Source organism: Lissotriton vulgaris, chromosome 4_1, assembly GCF_964263255.1.
Source record: "Lissotriton vulgaris chromosome 4_1, aLisVul1.2, whole genome shotgun sequence".
Taxonomy (NCBI): Eukaryota; Metazoa; Chordata; class Amphibia; order Caudata; family Salamandridae; genus Lissotriton; species Lissotriton vulgaris.
This window is the reverse complement of record NC_141691.1, coordinates 1,401,712,326-1,401,732,726: the sequence shown is the minus strand read 5'-3', so window position 1 is coordinate 1,401,732,726 and position 20,401 is coordinate 1,401,712,326. Positions and strand designations below refer to the sequence as shown.

At 43.9% G+C, this 20,401-nt stretch overlaps 1 protein-coding gene across 1 annotated transcript in view; it reads left to right on the top strand.

Annotated features, from left to right (window-relative positions):
* Window positions 1-20,401, top strand: part of OSBPL1A (oxysterol binding protein like 1A) — a 2,145,795-nt gene that overhangs the window by 383,891 nt on the left and 1,741,503 nt on the right. The window contains exon 7 of the mRNA XM_086965647.1: window positions 7,533-7,677. Coding sequence (XP_086821773.1) covers window positions 7,533-7,677 — 145 coding nt within the window. The remainder of the gene's footprint in view (window positions 1-7,532; window positions 7,678-20,401) is intronic.

The window sequence follows — 20,401 nt, the reverse complement described above, 5'->3', positions numbered from 1 at the left end:
GGATCATGCGCCTTAGGGCGGTAGAGGAAGGATTAAATTATGATCAGGAGCTTCAATTCTTCTTAGGTGATTAATGAGTACCAGTGAAATCTGTGATTAACTGATGCACATTACCTACATGTGAATATACATCAGATAAAGTAAGGATATTTGATGGATTTTCCATAATACTCACTATTATTAATATCATGGTAATGTAGCATATAAATCTGCGCTTGCAGACTGAGAGAATAATGCTAGATGAAATGCACACAATTAAAATGGCATGCACTGCTGTAACTGTCAAATTTCGAAACATAAAAAGGACAATTGAAAATTTGTTGAGGGGTAGGCCATGTAGATATAAGTCTTGTAATCATGTTTAAATAATATGCGAAGTGTATCCGTTTCAAAATGGCCGCCGCATTATACAGGTACTTCTGTAAGCACTGATTTGGTAGTCCATCATCAGTGTTTAGCGGCGTTGAGCTTAAACCAGGAAGAGGAAGGAAAGGTGTTGTCTCCTGTACTCGGGACGCGACCGAAATTACCGAGCAAGGTAAGCCGGGTGCAGAGGGAGGCTAAGATTGAATTAATCGAGATTGGAGGTTTTAGAAAAGTAATATACTTAATTTACAACTCTGCAGGCTGAAGGGATGCGGTATGAAGAATAGGAAATAGACGAAAACCGGCAGGCTTATAAGGTACGAACCCGGTCTTTAAATTTCAAGAATGGGGTAGGTAATGAGAAAGCAGTGCATTCGGAGCTAAGAATGTTATTGATTGTAGGTTTTCTAACCAGCACACGGGGAGAACAGAAAGGGCTAAACAAATTGGGACATTGACAATTGGGCATTGACCTGTAATATTTCAGGTAAGCGAGGCCGATACAGATTTAATTTTAGAATCACGCAATGAATTATTCCAAGCATGATAGTGAAATGATTCAAATTTCACTGTAGGGAAACATTTGATGGCGTGCAATAATTGATTCTGAAGATATAGGAGGTGAAGGAGTGAGATAGATATAGAAAAGCGATAAGAAAAGCGAGAGGTAGGTTCTTGAATAAATATAGATGTATTCATCACGCATTGATCCAAAGTGCAGCCCTAATTCTCAATGGGTATAGAGTGAAGTTGCAAATTTTCTCTATCCAAACAGATAGTAGTGCAAAGCCAAGTTGAGGTAAATACAACCCATATTACTTGGTGATTATGCATGTTGGGCAATAAGCTATTCACGAATGGTCTTGGTCAGAACTAACCACTTTCCTCATGTTTGATCGCATGAAATGCTTTAAACACAGGATAGTGTGCGGCACAACGATTTATTAAAAGTATTTCCTTTTATCTTATTTTGTAATTGTATCATGCATAGGAAACACTGTGTAGATCTTGAAATATGTTCAATGGGCATGTAACACATTGCTTTGTAGAGGTTTCTATTGAGCACATGGTTTTCTTTAGGGGTCTGATGAGGCTCTGTAAGAAGTTATCAAATCAACTGAAATAAGGGGTTGTAAAAAAACGTTGTTTGTATTATTTCCAGCCCTGATGAAGCCGATGGGTTCTGTATAACCTCGGCGAAACGCGTTGGCATGGCATGGGATTGGAAAATAAAAGAAGAAACTGTGGAAGAGCCTTGAGACTGATCTGACATCATTGAATTATTTACTCTAAGAGACTCTAACTATTGTGATATGTTGAGTGCTGCAGTATTATATTGTTATTAAGGTATACCTAATCGACGGATTAGGTGGTGGGAAGCGAGGTGCTGCCTTCCCCATTTCTGCAGGCACCAGTACATTTGAAATTTGTGTTTGAAGATACTTGGTGTATTCTCTCTAGAGCGCCAGGGAATTCCTCAGCACCTAAAAAAACACATTTGTTAAAGTAATGTCGCTAAGGATAGGAAGGACAGGCACCAGCTGGTAAAGCAGTGCAGATTCCAAAGACTCAGTGCAGATTCAATGAGTGGGGTTCAGGATGTCCTTAGAATTGCACAAATGATGAAGGGAGCAGGTTGTAAATTGGCTCTAACACAATCAGGCATTCCAAATTGTAGTTCAGTATATATCGGAGTCAAGCAGCAAAACAGTTTTTATCAGTGTTTTATGTCCATGAAGTAATCTGGGCTAAATGCATATCGCTGACAGAGAGAAGTCTTCCATGGGGTCTCTAAGGCATAGCCCTGATGATGAGCACATCCTTTTTAGGTCAAGCCTAGCGGCAGCGCACATACCCTGCTCGCTCTGTGAGACTGCTGTAGTAGAGTATGGGAGAGCAGGCACGCTCACTCTCCGCCAATATTTTTCATTGGCTTTTGTCATTGTCTTTCATAAATGCTGCCTTCGGATTCGTTAATAGGCTTGTTAGTCCCTGCTTAGTTCGGCCTTGTCTTTATTTGTAACCTCACATTGCTACTGGCCCCTTTACTTCGGTTGTTACACAGGACCTGTTGGTTTAGTCTGTAAGCACTATTTACTTTATTGAGTTTCTCCTACTGCAGGCCGGACATGACTGGCTTCAGCTGAAACCACGCGTGTTTTTTAAGCAGCTCAGCTGCCCCCATAACACTGGCGTCCGCTTTCAATCACTTTAACCCTGCATTATCTCGTGTCTGTTTCAACCCCCCAAAGTCAAATGGATTTAGAAATGATTCCAGGTAGCACAATCGTATGCTAATGGGCTGAAGTTGACAGCACATCTGTTACATACCATCTTCACTAAGCCACCTGACCAGTTGTTTTCAAAAGCCAGTTTTCTTAACCGCTCCAATACCACCAGCACCTATACCAGTACCACCACCACTAATACCACCACCACTAATACCACCACCACTAATACCACCACCACCACCAATACCACCGCCACCACCAATACCGCCACCACCAATACCGCCACCACTAATACCACCACCACTAATACCACCACCAATACCAACACCAATCCGATACCACCACCAATACCACTGCCAATACCAATACCACCACCGCCAATACCACCGCCGCCAATACCATCACCACCAATACCACCACCACCACCAGCAATACCACTACCACTGCTACTACTACCACCACCACTACCAATACCACCACCAATACCACCACAACCAATACCACCCCCAATACCAATATCACTTCCAGTACCAATAACACCACCAATACCACCACCCCCACCGCAAATACCAATACCACTACCACCACCACCAATAACACCACCACCAATACAACCACCACCAGTACCGCCACCACCAATACCGATTCCACCACCACCACCAATACCAATTCCACCACCAACAATACCAGTACAACCACCACCAATACCACAACCAATACCACCACCACCACCACCAATACCCCACCATCAATACTACCCCTACCAATACCAGTACCACCACTAATACCACCACCACCAATAGCACCACCACCACCACCAATGTAGTGCTGCTCCCTTACTAGTAATAGCAGGTGCACTGTAAGAGTCTGGAGCTGCAGCCAAGACCCTCCCTCCCTCGATGGCTGCTATAAAGCACAACCCGCCCTACACCAGGACCCTACTACAGCAGGAGCGTTTTTTATTAGGCAAAAGATAGTAATGACATTATGTAATGCCACACTGCACACTCAACTCATGGAGAGGGCAGGAAATAGCCCCAGTTATTCCTCCTGAGCCCCGACAGTGTAATCAGAGTGAAAGGTGTTGGCGCACTTTGTTAGTGTTTATCACTACTTTGAAGACGTCGCAGGCCTCCTCCTCTGATAATTACAATCTAACAAGCAGTCGAGAAGGCCCTTTATTGCAATGCAATAGGTCTCGCATTTGCGAGAGTTTAAGTTATTAGTATTGTAAATGACAATGCATTTTATTTGTTTTAAAACCCAAAACCTAACTAAAAGGCATTGTTGTATACAATGCCAATAGCACACTCGCGTGAATGCGAGACCTATTGCATTGCAAATGCTTGTTTTGAAGAGCACACTAGACATAGAAGACATTGTTTCCACTCACACCGCACATAAGTGTAAACAAACAACACATCCCTGTGTTGCAGGGAACGAGCCTTATTATGAAATGGGATGGATTTTATCCAGAGAGGCAGGATCTCAGTGGCTCCAGGTTATCTGTCTCACGCAAAGCATCCTTGGGAGGTGGTGGAGGACGTTGGGGGGAGGGGGAGTAATACTCATCCGCTGTGCATTGGGATGTAATTCAGGTGTAAGGGAGTCAGTAAAAGAAAGTCATACGCAGTAGCTGAACGACCTAGCTGTCAAAATAAATGCATGTGCTTTTGTCCATACAGTAATGCTTTCCAAGAGTAGACCGAACAGGAACTACAGCTCTTTCGTCAGGCTTATCTGTGAAGGAAACACATTCCCAAATGTCCATTAAAGCTATCACAGGGGAAACCGCATTTACAGTGCGGGCTGAGCCACTAGTGCAATTTCAAAGCAAGCGGAACAACGCTTGCCTGAACTACACATATGCCTTAACCACGCAAATGCATGTTAAAGGCAGTCAGCTTTTTAGATGTAGAGCGAATAGACAGGGAGAGGAACATGAAGGATCAGAAGAGGAAGGACCAGGAGGCGGCTTAGTAAGTGAGGCCCGGGCCAGTTTTTAAGGGGTGGATTTAAGGGTGGGGGTAATTTTTTGGGCTTGGTTTTAGGGCAGGGGAAGGGGTGGCTTTTAGGGCTGGGGTCAGTTTTATGGCTCAGGGCAGGCGGCTGGGGGTCAGGGTCGTTTATTTTGGGCAGGGGGGCGAGTTTCAGGGTGGGGAGTCTGGGTAGTTTTAAGGGCTGGGGCGGGGTGGATTGCAGGCTGGAGTATCGGGTTTTTGGTCTCAGGGCAGGGGGGCTGGGGTATAAACTTTACCATGCATATCCCTTTATCAATCATGCCTTTACAACAAAATTCATGTAAAGGCATGGGTGGTAAAGGCATGCATGATAAAGACGCGGTCGTGGTTCAGATGGCGATGTTTAGGCACACGTGGTTATTGCATGCATGGTTGTATCTTACAACCCTATCACAGGACATGGCTTAGGTGATCTTTACAAGGATTTGGAGAATCCTTGTTTTAGGCACCTTTGATGTGAATTTTGAACAGCTCCTGGCCAGGTCCTTCAAGTACAAAATCTTACCTTTTTCACCTAGACTCCAGGCAAGGCTAGTTCTGTATTTTACGTAGAAAACTGCACCAGTGCAGTCAGAATGTATTGAATGTGGTAAAGCACCAGATCAATAAACCCCTGCATGTGAGGGTTTGGGCCTGTACCCAAGATCTGACTGGACAATAGGACAGTGCCTTATGGGCTGGTCTAACAGTTCAGTGTCTGGGCCGTTTTTGGCCGTTTGTGGGTCTGTTTTATGGTCTGCTGCGCCAGTGTCTACAGTTGAGTTTCCAGATGTTAAAGCAAACATTGACTTGAGCAAGCTTAAATCCTTGTTCTCTTCCATACCTTGCAAACCCCTGATACAGCATGTTTTACAAGTTCAAAACTGCCCCAAATTTGCAAACATGTGACACTATTTTAGCTACCTAATTCACTTATGGGGTCCACTTTTATTTTGGTTCTGTGACAAATTTCTCTCCCAGTCCAATCCTGCCTGTACTATCACATCAGTCCTATAAAGAAATGAGGAGACCGGGACACAATATAGTAGGACCTTTGTTCCGCAAAACTGAGTCTCACTTTCTACTTCTTTGGGGATGTTTTTGGCTTCCCTTTCCTCTCACCAGTGCCTCCTTCAGATTCATGAGCTCTGAATACAAAACCCATTCCCTTTGGCCTCTAACCAATATGGGAGCCCTGATAGCTGCATTGGTGATTGATTTTAAGAACGTTTGTTTCTGTCTGCCTTGTTTTAGTTGCTTTAGGTTCTGCCTCTTCTCACTACATATCTATTTGCTAAAACTCTTGGATCCCTATTAGGAATGTGTAAATCAACTAAGGACTACCACAGCACCTAACTTTGTTTCACAAGCTAAAGCCTTATCTGCCTTCTTTAGGTTTTTAGATATCCTCCATCGTCCGCTTATCTTACTCCTCTGTGCCCCATGCATCAAAGTTTCACATGAGCTACCTCTAGCTGCAGTACACTCTTGCCATTTTCTAGGTGCTTGGCTAGGGTAAGCCTGACTGTCCATTCATTTAGTGTATCTTAGTAGAGAAGTCTAAAGGTCTCACTTAAAATGAGGAAAGTTCCCAGTATAAAAAAAACTCTTTATATAGGTAACCTTTGATCCTCCGGCAGGGGAGAGTGAAGGATTTAAGCATGGCGATTTGTTTAGGCTCATGGTCTTGAAACCAATGTTTTAAAATGTTCATTTGATGCAGGTTTCAAAGACAAGACAGTGACAATTAGGATGTGAGAGGTGATAAGTGGCAAGGTAGGTGGGGGACCATTTTTGAAGTTATTGCAGGCGATAAATCATTATGCTTCTGTTAAAAAATGAAGTGGTGTTAAATGGTTTCAGTTACTTCTTGAAGCTGGAATATTGCATTGATAGATGGTTTTAGAAATGAGATGGAAACACAAGTATTTGTCACTAGAAAGGAGAGGAAGCACTCCAATTTTGATATTATTGATTGGGATGTATTTACAATCGTAATGCTGGAAGCAAGATGAGTGCACTGATCAAACTCATATTTTGAGAGGTTGTGTTTTATGGAGCTTGTGGATTTCCACTGTATCCTTATTGTTCTCTAGTTGAGTGGAGTCAGCCGTTGACACCTGAGGTTGGGGTTTCGGTGGTGTTGTCTGCATACTGTTCTATGGAAACGTGTATGAAGTCAAGAAGCTCCACCTTTTGATTCCATGTAGAGAGATTATTAAGACTGAGAAAAGGGGCGCCTTTCGGCTGGATGACCAAAATCTCTTAAAGAAGTTGCCTAGAAAAGAAAGGCCAGATGTAGGCCAGTCAGTAGAGAGTTCATGGCATCATGTGGAGTTTTTTGATTTTGAAGAGATATAAATACTACTTTCCCATCTGGATGGAGGCAATGTCCTTCTCTAAGGCCTACAAGACACCATGTCGGCCCACCTGCAATGCATTATACATGCAGGGTCATGCCACACAGAAGGACATTGGTGTCTTGATTGCATTACAGCCTGATGGACTCCACTGGCTCCCTTGCAAGCTTGCATCGTCCTCAAGACCTTTTGCTTTATATGCAGTGCCACAATAAGCAGAACCCCTGTCTGCCAGGGTCCATCTCTGGCAGATGCGAAAACACTTGCAGCTAGGGCATATATAGGTTAGCAAAGGAATAACAGAAAAAATTAAACAGTCCTTGTCTATCTACATAGTCCGGATCTGGAACAACATCCCTGGAACCATCAGAACTGCTCCAACCCTTCTCCTACACAGGGAAAATCAGGTACCTAAAGGAATTGTGTTAATGTAGCCATTTAATTGTAATTCATATAGGTTGCTTATCATTTCTTGAATAATGCTGCTTCTTAAAATATTTCAAATGGCGACTAAAAGTAGAAATATCCAAAGCATATGTATGGAAAAAAAATGAATTCTTTGTATATTTGTGTAGCTAAATGGGCCAAAGCCTCCAGATGTCAACTGTGTAGACCAGATGGGAAATACGCCTTTACATTGTGCAGCTTACCGTGGTCTGAAGCAATCTGCCATAAAACTCTTGAGGAGTGGTTCAGATACTAAGATAAAGAACAACAATCGTAAGTAATAAGTTATGATGAATAAAGTAATAAACCAAAGTGTGACCAATTCTCAACACTAAACAGAAGCAATATACGTGTAATGTATATTTGTCCAATGCTTAGCAGTATATTTATCTATTAACTTGCTGTATGTCGCATTTACAACTCTCGAGGAAGGAAGTTCCAAGGGCTAAGGTAAGGTGAATTTTACAGTCTGAGTGCAGAGGGGGTTCTAATGTACTACAGCCAATGTATGATTTTCAGTATCACCAGTAGGATTTTCAGTGGAATTGCAGCTTTACTCATCGGCGTCTTCTCCGATAAGGCAGAGGAGCATCGCCCCTTTGCTTTTCAGCAGTGCAGAAAAGGACAAATAAAATGATAATAACATGTTATCATTTTAGTTTTCCGTGCTGGAGCCAGTTTTGGGGCAGGGCTTGGCGGTTGCCAGCAGCGGGAGGAGTGGTTGGTGCACTTAAGTGCACATGACGAATTGGCCAGCTGTCTTGGCCTGGCCAAATGGTTACACACTTAGCATGTTCTCCACCCGGCTGTATTGCACAGCCTGGGTGGAGAACACTCACTGGCTTCCACTCCTTGTCTTAGTGCCAATCCAGGCCGCTCAGACCAACCATGATGCTGCTGTCATGCTGGTGATAGCAGGTTCATTATTGGCTAGAGAAGTCTGGGAGCCTGTATGCTTCCTGTTGACAGAAGAGGACGGACAAGATGCGGCATCCGGCAGGTAAGTGATATTTTCTTCCTTTTTTATTGACCTCACTGTATGTGAGCATTTTATGATTATAAGCGTGCCTTAATAAACCGAGCTATTTCAAAAGTTAGTCTATATTTAACATGAAAAATTAAGCTAACTATACTCCTAGTTTGAGAATCTCTCTTCTAATAATGAACACCAGTGTGATTTTCCCCAGTCAATATATATTGTGATATACTGATTATCTGAGGGCTTAGTTAATGACTGAGAGAGGGCTGGCTGGTCACTTGGGTACTAAACCAGTGAACTGCCACCAGCTTACCAGGAGGGACAGGTTGAAATGATTACATGCATAGTTCCCATTGTGAAAGCTGAGCTGAACATTTTGTAAATAAATCATCTAACCAAGAAAAGCAGGATAACCTATTGGAGCTTCTTTTCTCTAAAAGAAATAGGAAGAAACGTCATAAGGAAAAGAGAATGCGAGTTATTGATATTGAATGCACTCAGTTTTAAAGTTGAAAGAACCTATCCTTTGTTTGGAAGAAATTAAATGGTGTAAATGTCTGCATATCAGTTGATTGTTTTGAAGCAAAATGTAGCTAATCGTTAAACAAAACTGTCTGGAAATAAATCTGCACTCCAAATGTATTTATTTATTTATTTTCTTATATAGCGCTTCAATCGACACCCAAAGGGGTACCGCTGTGCTTAGGACGGGCCATGAGGGTGTGTTGCAGCTACAGCAAAATCGAGCACAGAAAAGGGTGGTCTTAAGATGTTTCCTAAATTGTAGATGATCCATGCATTGTCTCAAAATCATAGGAAGCTCATTCCAGTATCGAGGGCCAAGATGAGAGAGAGCTCGTCCTCCTAATCTAGCCTTTCTTACTCTGGGCACCACAAGGAGATGTTTGGCACTCGAGCGGAGAGATCTAGATGGTACATATGGCATGAATTTCTCTGAGCGATAGGAGGGACCCAGATTAAACAATGACTTATGAATAGTGCAGCAGATTTTTAATCTGACCCATTGGCGGATAGGGAGCCAGTGCAGATTCATAAGAAGAGGACGAGAAGGGGTCCTGGAGGGAGCGTTGAGGACCAACCGCGCCGCCATATTCTGGACTACCTGCAGTCTGCTGAGTGAGGCATCATTGGCAGAGATCAGCAGGCCGTTACAGTAGCCTAAACGGCTCAGTACAAGCGCCTGGACTACATTTTTCTACTTTGACATCAGAGTGTATAGTCCTAGAGTGTAAAGGCCCCCCACTCAGTCCTTGAGCTGGCGACAGTCCCAAGAAGTCTGTGTCCTATTATAACTAACAAGCCTGCAGGATGGTCACTGCGCCTTGCTGAAGTTGTGGGGTGTGTCTGTTTCCCCCTTACATGTTGTCGTAGGGGTTATGGGATGTCAGCCGTGTGTTAACCTTGAACCAACTGGGGATACACAAAACTGAGGTGCACTGTGTTGCATACAATGGTTAATTGTAGTAATTCGCCTAAGAGCTGTTATACTGCGGGGTATTCTGCTGGAGTTGCGGGGGAGAGGGGATCACTGATTGCTGTGCACATGAGGGCGTGGTGTTGAGACATTAGTGGCTGGCCGTTGTGATCTGTCGGGGGTCTGGGCCCCCTGTACGCCCCCCCCCCTGGATAGTCTCATGGGCTATTGGAGCCCCGGGGAAACCGATCGACCGCGGTCCCGCCACTGTTGTTGTTTCTTGCGCAAAGGAGTGAAGCAACATGGCCCATGGAATGGAAATTGGATGTTTGCGGATTCCCTGTACTTCCTCCGCTCGAAGTAGCCCTTCTTCCGCCATGCCCCACTTTTTGACCGCGCCCACCCATGCCGCCAGGGGAGGGCCGTCCGGCGCCTTCCAGTGCATAGTGATGCATCGCTTGGCCAGGAGGAGTACCAAGGAAGCGAATCGCCTCTCTACTTTCATGTGTTTGTGTCGCTTATGGATACCCAGGGTGCTGGCCTCCCATGTGTAAAGATCCCGTAGCCCCGTGACCTCTCGAAGGGCTATGTGGATTGTGTGCCAATAACTATGAAGTGATGGAGAATCCCATAGCATGTGTAAAAATGAGGTATTGGGCTCCAGAAGGGCTTGATCCAGACGCATACCCAGGTTTTTAACTGTAAGCTTGGGAGCGGGATGGGGGCCTAGATCGGTCGGCCACCATTCTGGTGTCCATAGGAGGGGGGCCTCTCGAAGAGCATAATCTTTGTTTTTCCAACATTACACTGGAGGAAATTATTCTTCATCCAATGGGAGATAGCTCTCATACCATTAGAGAGGGCAAACTGTACAGAAGAGGTAAATTTGTTGAATGGAAAGAGCAGCTTAGTGTCCTCTGCATAAGATATGGGTATGAACCCATGCGTCCTCAGAAGATTGGCCAAGGGATCAATATAGACGTTAAACAATGTAGGGCTCAAACACGAGCCCTGAGGGACTCCCTTGGATAATTCTGTAGGAGTCGAACGATACGGGCCTAAGTTGACAATCTGGGAGCGAGCAGATAGAAAGCTCGTCATCCACTGTAAGGCTGATTTTCTTAGTCCTATCTCTTTTAGTCTTCTGAGCAAAATGCTGTGTGAGACTGTGTCGAACGCCGTGGAATAGTCCAACAGCACCAAAATCATAGAGTGGCCCTTATCGAGGGTCATCCTGATGTTATCCGTGACCGCTAGTAGTGCTGATTAGGTGCAGTATTTGGGTCTAAAGCCGGACTGAGAGGGATCTAAACAGCCTGTAAGTTCGACATGGTTGGAGAGGGGCATGTTGACATGTTTCTCCATTAGTTTGCTCAGGAACGGAAGTAGCGAGATAGGGCGGAGGTTGGAGAGCTCCGTCCAACGAATTTTAGTGTTGCGGATTGGTCTAACCTGAGACACTTTCCATTCCAACGGAACTTGGCCTTATTTTAGGGAGAAATTAATAAGGGATTGCATAGAGGGAGACAGATGTTTAGCTAGGGAAGGGATAACTTTAGCTGGAATAAGGTCAGAAGGGGATCCTGATTTTATCTTGTGAATTAGTTCAACCTCTGCTAAAGCAAATGTGGGAAAATGCGCTAACAGCTGAGGGTTTATCGGATTCAATTGGTGAAAAGCCATTGGGATCTGCAGCTAGTTTCCTGCCGAGGTGATCTTTTCATGGATAAGATCTATTTAAAAAAAAAAAAAAATAGAGAGCAATATCATTACACAGCAGTTGGGAGGGGTCTTCTAAACTTTCACATGCCTTGGGGCTGATGAAGGACTGAAGAATTTGATGCAGGGTTTTAGAGGAGTTGCCGGCCAGGGCTAATTGCGATGCTATATGGGTTTTCGGTGCTATTTTTATATTGTTATGATAGCTGGACAGAGTGGTATAAAACTGACCTCTGTCCTTCTCGTTCTGGGAAGCACACCAGATTCTCTTATATTTCCTGCAAAGTTGTTTTAGGACTCGCAACTGAGTCGAGAACCAAACTGCCTGTGGGCATTTAGGATAACTCTGGAAGGATTTCAGAGGCACAATGTGATCGATGGCCATTAAAACAGCTGAGTTTATTTTTAGCCAGTGCTTCCTCTGTATTGTCCTGTACACAGTTTTGGGGCCTTAAAAAGAGGGTTTGAAGCTCTCCGAGGAGACTTTCTGCCACTGCCTGCGAGTATGAAATGTAACTGATTTAGGTATTTTAGGTTCTGTTGGGTCCTGAATAGAAAATTCAATAACCAAATGATCATACCAAGTGAGTTGTTGCGGGGATTCACATAGGATTCTAGAAGAATTGGAAAATATGATGTTTAAAGTATGACCCGCTGTGAGAGTCGGGCCTTCATTAAGCTTGGATAGGCCCAAAAGGGATAGGTCTGTCAAGGAGGTCTGTGTGTCTGGATTGGAGACACATTCACTATGGATATTAAAATCTCCTAAAAGTAGGAAGTATTACATGCGTTCACATGTGGGGCTAATAATTCAACCAATTGTAGAGAAAAATCGTCTAGGGGGACCGTAGATTAATGCCCCTTCTAACTAGATTGCGGGGAGATATCTATCCTGAAAACCAACATTTCCATAATGGCATCACAACGTTGATCTAAGATAGACCTTAATTCTATCCTTATGCTCAATGGCAATCAACCCCCCCCCCCCCATCCTCATAGTTCTATCCAATCTAACTATTTTATACCCCTCCGGTATACCCAGTTCTATAGAGGGCACAAGATGGGGGTTGGTCCCACACCTCAATGGAGTGTTTAGGCACGGATCAAATTTTGCACAACACATTTTTCCATCCCTTCCGTGAATTATCCACGGTAGTGTCCGTATCTCGGCCAGGAGAGAGATAGTTTGCCTGGAATCGGCATGCTCAACAAGAAAAAGGGCCTTCCGGGTCTGGCCAGATCTCTGTCCGACAGGGAGGGGGGGGGGGGGTAAGCATGGGCGAATTTTGCGGATCTCGCGTTCGCGAATTTTGCGGATTTGCGAACTCGCAATCCGCAAAATCCGCGAATTCCCGCGAATTTGCGGATTTTTATTTTTTTTGTGTTCGCCCGTGTTTCTGCCAGTTCGCGAGGGTTTTTACAATTTCGCAATTTGCGAACTTACCTGTCGGGTCGCAAGTTTTGCGAACTTGTTGTTTCTACGTGTCCAGCCTGTTTGGGACACTCTTCTTCATCACTGCCACTCTCTGTCACCACTGCCACTCTCTGACTACTCATGCCACCCTCTGGCCCACCCATGCCACCCTCTGTTTCATCACCACACCCTCTGGTTGTCCAGTGTACATTATTTTCGGCAAAGCAAAGCACACCTTCCCTGCCTCAAGTGACCTGAATTAATTTGGGGCTGATTAATGTGTCACAGAATATTTTTTTAGCTGGCACCTGCTTCCTTAGTGCGCCCTGATTAGTGATCTTTTGCACTTGCTAAGTGCTTTCATTGTTGCAAAATTAGTTACAACACCTGCCCTGCCCCAACTGACAATAATGAATTAGGGGCTGATTAATGGATTTTAACTTCCAGCCTGGCTCCTGCTTGTCTCCCTTAGCTGTAATTCAGGACCTTTGTGGCATATGTGTAACTATTCTGAGGTTCAGAGCAGGGTCACATAATAGTTGCAACTGGCAACTGAACTCTGGAGGGGCCCCTCAGGAAGCACTACAGGAAATGGCTACTAATGATGAGCCTGAACTTTTGAACCTGGCAAGTAGTTTCAGCTTTGCTAAGATCGTATTTCTGCAATTTAGCACTTATTCGCGGGGCGCGAAGTTGTACTGGGAAGCCGCGAACTCACGCGAACAGTGCGAGCAGTGCGAGCAAAATCCGCTGCTCGCGGATTTTGCGGGAGATTCGCGAATCTCGCGGATTGCGGATTTCCCGAAAATCCGCAAAATCCGCGAGCGAAACGGATTTTCCGCCCATACCTAGGGGGGGGGGGGATATTGGTCTGTAAATCCATTAAATCTTGTCTGGAGTAGTGCATTTGTATGGATGGACCCTGATTAGCAATAAATTGGCCAGGGTCCCCAGCTCCTGGCGACGTCCTGGCGCGAACGGGTGCAGACTGGCTTGCCTTTGGCGTGACGCTGGCGTGCCCGCTGCACACTCTGCCCTGCTTGTGATTTTATGTGGGATGGTGGGGACTAGACCACCAGCTCTCAATCCAGTGGAAGTAGCTCCCTCCACACAATCTGGATTGAGACCCCTGGTGGACCCGGGAAGCGACCGCAAGGATTGCTTAGAGGTGAAATCTCCGTGAAATCAGGTATTTTTGCTTGTAGTATTAAAAAGGTATTGTGCACAACTATAGTAACAGTGACAGGTTAAAAAGTTAAAATGCCAGTAACCAGCGTCAAGCAACTAGCGCTGGGCAGCGTAACAGCATACCACAGCAGTATAGCAGTACATCTACCTCACGCGCGTCCGCTGCGCGCTCCGCTCTGCATGTGATTTTATGTGGGAGGTTAGGGACTAGACCGCCAACCCTCAATCCTCCGGAAGTAGCCTCCCGCCACACAATCGGGATTGAGACCTGTGGTGGACCGGGGAAGCGACCTGAAGGATTGCTTAGAGGTGAAATATCTGTGAAATCAGGTATTTTTGCTCGTAGTATTAAAAAGGTTTTGTGCAAAACAATAGTAACAGTGACAGCTTAAAAAGTTAAAATGCCAGTAACAAGCGTCAAGCAACTAGCGCTGGGCAGTGTAACAGCATAACACAGCAGTATAGCAGTACATCTAACTCACTTGCGTCCGCAAACGCTCAAATACCAAAGGCTCTTTAACAAATCAGCCTTAAATGAAATAGTGGATAAGATGACCGCAAAGTCCATTATTTCAAATGTTCAACAGTTTAAAACACTTGATGAACGTCAAATATTAGGTTAACTAATAGTCCTGAGAGGGACAGGAAAGTCACAGAATCAGTACTGAGTTGAACACAAATCTTGAGGCTGGCTCCTTTCAGTGAAAGCCAAACCGCCACATTAGTTGATAGAGGCATGCAGGATTTTATGTTAATATGTTATGTTAATATGCTTTTAAAGCACTTTATTACCTTGGGGTGTCTTGGTGCTGGTTTTGATACTGGAGAAGAGTAGCAGGGAAGAGGAGCAAAGAGTTAACGGGTACTAAAAAGCCAGGTCTTCAAGAGCATCCTGTAGGTCATAAGACTAGGTGCACTCTTGATGTGTAGTGATAGGGCATTCCAAATTACTGTTGTTGCCAGAAAGAAACTCCTGCCTCGCAGTTGGAGCGTTTTAATTTGGGGACCACAACGTGTTTGGCTGTGGCAGAGCATACGTTTCTGCTTGGGGTGTACCAATTAAAAGTTTGTTGGAGAAAGTCGGGGTCTAAGCCTTGAATGTGAGCCTCTGTCTGATAGGGAGCCAATGTAGCAGTGGCAACGGAATGAGGTTTTGGAATTTTTAAGAGACATCTTGCTGCAGTATTCTGCAATATTTTCTTTTTTTCAAGGATATACTGGTGTGTGGTGAGTAGTAAACAGTTGTAATAATCCAATGTGGTAATAAACAATGATGCAATGTGAGTTATCTGGAGGTGAACAGGAAGAAACGGGAGAATCGTTTTTTAGCATTTTCAGAGTAAAGAAAGTGGGACAGGACAGGGAGGGCGCTGACGGGATTCGTGTAGCTTAATTTATTATCAATTAGAAGTTCCAGGTCTTGGTGACCGGAGTTGGAAGAGGGCCCGTATCTGCTAGAAGGATGGGGTCCAAAAGGAAGTTTCTTCACAAGAGTATCTCTTCCGTTTTTTATTGCTCTCAGTTTGAGAGAGTACCTGCTCATCCACATGCTTACTGCCTGCATGCGCTCACGAAATCTGGTACTTATACCTATATTATCCTTGGCCAGTGAGAGGACTGTTTGGGTTTTCATCTGTGTAGGAAGTCAAAAAGAAGCCAAAACTGTCAATTACAAGGTGTGATGTCAATATCAAAGTTGGGCTGAACGAGGAGCCCTGTGGGACCCTGCATGGGGAAAATGAAAGGATGAGAGGCAAATTAATCCAACCGGACCGACTGTTCTCTGTCCGAGAGGAAAGATTTTAGTAAATCCCAGACCAAACGAGTGACATTGATTTCAGTCTGACGTTCCAGCAGCAATCTGTGAGTTACCAGATCAAAAGATCAAACCGGATGAGGGCTGCCCCATTGCCCTGATTGAGTACCTGCCTGATCTCCTCTGTAGCCTTGATAAGAACGGTTTCTGTGCAGTGGCCGCTGCGGAAACCAAACTGGGTGGTATCTAGGTGATTATTAGGTTGCATGTGATCCACCAGCTGTATATTTATGATTTCTTCTATGATCTTTGATGGCAGGGGGAGACAGGAGATGGGGCGATAACTGCTGTGATCTAGCATTGCTTTTTTTTATAGTGGGAATAAGGAATTTCCAAATGGAAGGAAACCTAGCATTCAATAATATGAGCTGGAAAATAGCTTGAGCTGAGGGGCAATAGTCCCCGCCACTAGTTTGGCCACCTTTGGTGGGCAAGGGTCATGGGTGGATCCAGAAGATGTGGCTTTCCGTATGTTGTTGACCTGTTCTAGAGTGAGCAGTGTGAAATCGCTAAATGTTGGCCTGCTTTCATTTGCAATGTTGGGTATAATAGTGTTGTCTGAATGAGGGACAGAGGAGAAGAATAAATTGTGAAGTGCTTCTCCCTTGTGCAGAAAGAAATTGGACAAAATGTTGCAGAATGATTGGCTGCTGGGGCTAATCTTATTGGAGGAGTCAGCAGTTAGCTTGGTCAGTGTTTGATAAAGTTCTTTAGAGGAGTTTTTTGCTTCATCTATCTTTCTGTTGAAATAGTAGGTCTTTTCTCTGATAATGAGATATTTGTAAGTGGCTAGGCATAGCTTATAATTAGCCTCCTCGGCCTCGTAGTTTAGCCTCCATATTTTCTCCTGTCTACAGCAGCTTTGTTTTTGTGCCCTTAGCTCAGCTGTGAACCGGAGGGGGGGGGGGGGGGGGGGGGGGGGCTGATGAATTGCTCCATTTAGGTTTCCTCCATTTGGGTGGAGCCAGCAGATGGGCTACGTTGTCAACTCAGGTAGTGAAGTGAGAAGCCGCTGCATCAGTGTTAGAGAGAGTAGGAAACAAAACCTTTAGTTTTTCCAAGAAAAGATCCGGCTGAATGTTGTCCAAGGCTCGAGAGGTGAAAGTACCCGATCTGATTTTTGGCCTGTAATTGGGGGGTTGTGTGTAAGATTGGAAAAAATAGCCCTGTGGTCAGACCATGCTAAAGGAACAATGCTAGTGGTGGTTATAGAAGTATTATTTGTAAAGATTCCATCCAGGGTGTGCCCTGCCTGGTTTGTTTGACCATCTACAATTTGGAGGAAGCCAAGACTGAACATTGTCTGAAGGAGGACTGATGTATTCAATTCATGAAGTGCTTCTAGGTAAAAATTCCAATCACCTAATATGGTGAAATCGCTGGACAGGATATGTCCTTCCAGGAGATTAATGATTTCCTGTGAAAAGATTTGCCTGGTGCCAGCCGGTCAATATAGGGGCATGCCAGTAAAAGTGATAGAGCGTGCAGGTCACCCAACTAGGATTTTACCAAATACTCAACTGGGCCCATAATCCAAAGTCGTATACCTTATAGTTTATTCAGATAACCCACGCTCTACTACCAGTATATTTAATGTTCTCACTAATTCCTATTATCATTGACTTACCAATTCTAAGACCACGATGAATCAGGGAGTTAAATAAAGAAAGGCACTCAAAATACTAAAACATTTGCATTTGTATAATAACCACAGACTCGGGGTAGGTTCAAACTCTTTATCTAATCATCATCAAAAGTCATCAGCCATAAATTGAAAGCGATTAAACTATCCATAACCAAGATTAGAAACAGCATATAGCTATGTAAAAGATATATTATGCCAACCATTTATCAAACTTGAAATAAAGGGAAGGTAAGAACAAGGAACATGCTATTTTGAGAAAAACAGTCTTTCGCAAATTGCTAAAGGAAGGTAAAGAAAGGGAACATAATAAACCCAAGAACTTTCACAACTATTGACAGTTAAGAAAAAGAGAACTCGATATGCAAAAATCAAAACTTAGATTTAGCACATAACTACAGTGAAGGTAAGAATTGGAACAAACTATAAATTCAGCTTAACTCCTTTAAAGGGAGGGTAAGAAAAAGGTACATATACTTCATAAAAAACATTTAGCATTAAGTAAAGGTAGGTCGAAAAGTGGGACACGCTAATAGACAGTAATATATGAAATTCTCATTTACCAAGGGACGGGAAAGAAAAGGAACATATGCAATCAAAGCTTTGTAGTTTTCAAGGAAGGTAAAGAAAGGACGCAAATTAGAAAGACAATATCCCACACAGCTTTATATTTACCTAGGATAGTGTGAAGACCAACCCTGGCCACGGGTCAGTTGGAAAGGACAGGAGAAACCCCAAAGACTTTAGTGCCAGTAGGCGAGCAGGTGCAGATCATGGAAAATCAGGACAGGATAACCCCAGAATTTGGATCAGGACCGGACCACCAAAGGTTAAGACCAGCACCCGCAGTTTCGGTTGCAACGCCTGCGCTACTCCCTCTCTGCAAGGAATCTGCCAAAACCCGATTGAGTTACAGCTTTCACCAACAAAGTGCTTCGCCAGCACTTTCACTTCCCAAAAACCCCGATTGGGTTCTGGAACCTCCCGACAGAGTGCTCCGCAGCTCTCTGCTCTTAGTCACCTATTGAGTGCATTGGGTCAGTGACAGGTCAGCTATTCAGACAAGTCGTACAATTTCGCTAGCTAAACCTACGCTAATTATACTAGTTTTCAGGACAATGTACCACCCCCCAATGTTGCAAATGTAAGGATCCCCAATTTTGATTGGACAAAAGAGGAGGAGAGGTCATCACACCACCTAAATTTTAGACTTTCTCTGTCTCCTTATTCAAATTTATGTTTACGCCCATCAAGTCCAGGTTCTCATGACATATTCCTTCCACCTAACAATGGTGAATTTAACATTAAATGCATTGTAATAATTTGAGTACAGTTCAGCTTCTTCTAGCAGGTTAGGGGTTAGCTTCCGAGGCGCATCTTGGCCGTGGCTGCCATCTGGCCCGAGTTCAATGACACAGAGTTCATCTTCTCGCTGCCGACTGTCATGCGCGGAAAAGACTTCCAAGATGGAGTAATAGCACCTCCCAGGCCCAAAGAATACGATACATATAAAGTAAAAAGAAACAATTTAGAACTCAGAATTAAAGGATTACACTGTATACCATGAATTTCTACACTATGCCCATCACTTTATAATAAACTATAGCATTAGGATTAAGCACATCGAACAGCTTAGCAAAAGCAGCAGTGCACGCCTCTCGCATGTGAGAACACAGAGCAGCCATATTTACACGGGTGCGCAGATGCGACAGACTTCTCTCCACAACTGCGAGTACGTCATGTCACGTGGGTATGACAGACGCATGCGCAGTAGAAATTCCCGCGTATCAGCAGGCATTTTTATTTGCAAGCGTATTAGGATTAGAAAACACATAAGCGAGCTTCTCTCGGATGCCCGATGTCAAAGGGAAAGGACAAGAATTAGTAAGACTAACATGTTGGTTATGCAGTTAGGGTTATTCGAGGCTCATGATACAAGCAAGTCGCTTTTCGTGCGAATCCTTGCTCCATCAATCCCCTCTTTGATGATATTTTGGATCATCACAAATTAATGAAACAGATGCCAACTTCTCACATTTCACCCATGTCAATCTCTTCAAACTTTCTATTCTGCCTTTTCTCATTAATTTTATTCGGATGAGAATTTTTCATCTTTTTATAGATCTGACTATTTAACTCTTCTAATTCAAGTTCGTCAATATTTCTCTTCACTCCTCGCTGATTTACGGAATATTTCTTTTTATGTTTTCGACATTTACAGCAAATTATCCCTAAAACTAATAAACCTATTCCCGCCATTGGCATCAGTATTTTACTCACATGACTTTTACCTAGATTACATAACCAACTACCTACAGAGGAGAGACCATCAGTCAGTCTCTTCCAGGCACTATCAGCCTCCAGTGGTTTAAGCTCTCTTTCCAAATTAGTAATGTTTCTCACATACCTCTTAATTTCAACACTTTTGTCTGGTATGTATGTGCAGCAATGTTGCGCTTTCAACATTCTACAGACTCCGCCCTCTTTTGCCAATAACGTGTCAAGAGCAAGTCAATTTTGTAAAACCATGGATCTGATCGCAACCAATTCGGTATTGACCATCAGGAAACCTCCAGCAGTGTCAGTTGATAACTGATCCGGTACTGTTGACAATTTGCAAATTCTGTGTGTACTCAGAGCTACTCCCACTGTAGGTATCAATGCACTAAATATATCACCTATTATTTCTCCAACACTTTCTCTTTTGCTACGTACTAATCCATTAGTTTCTTCATTGCTTCCAGTGATTTTATCCACATGGTATAATCTTTGGGAAGACAATACCAAAATAACAGCTCCCATAC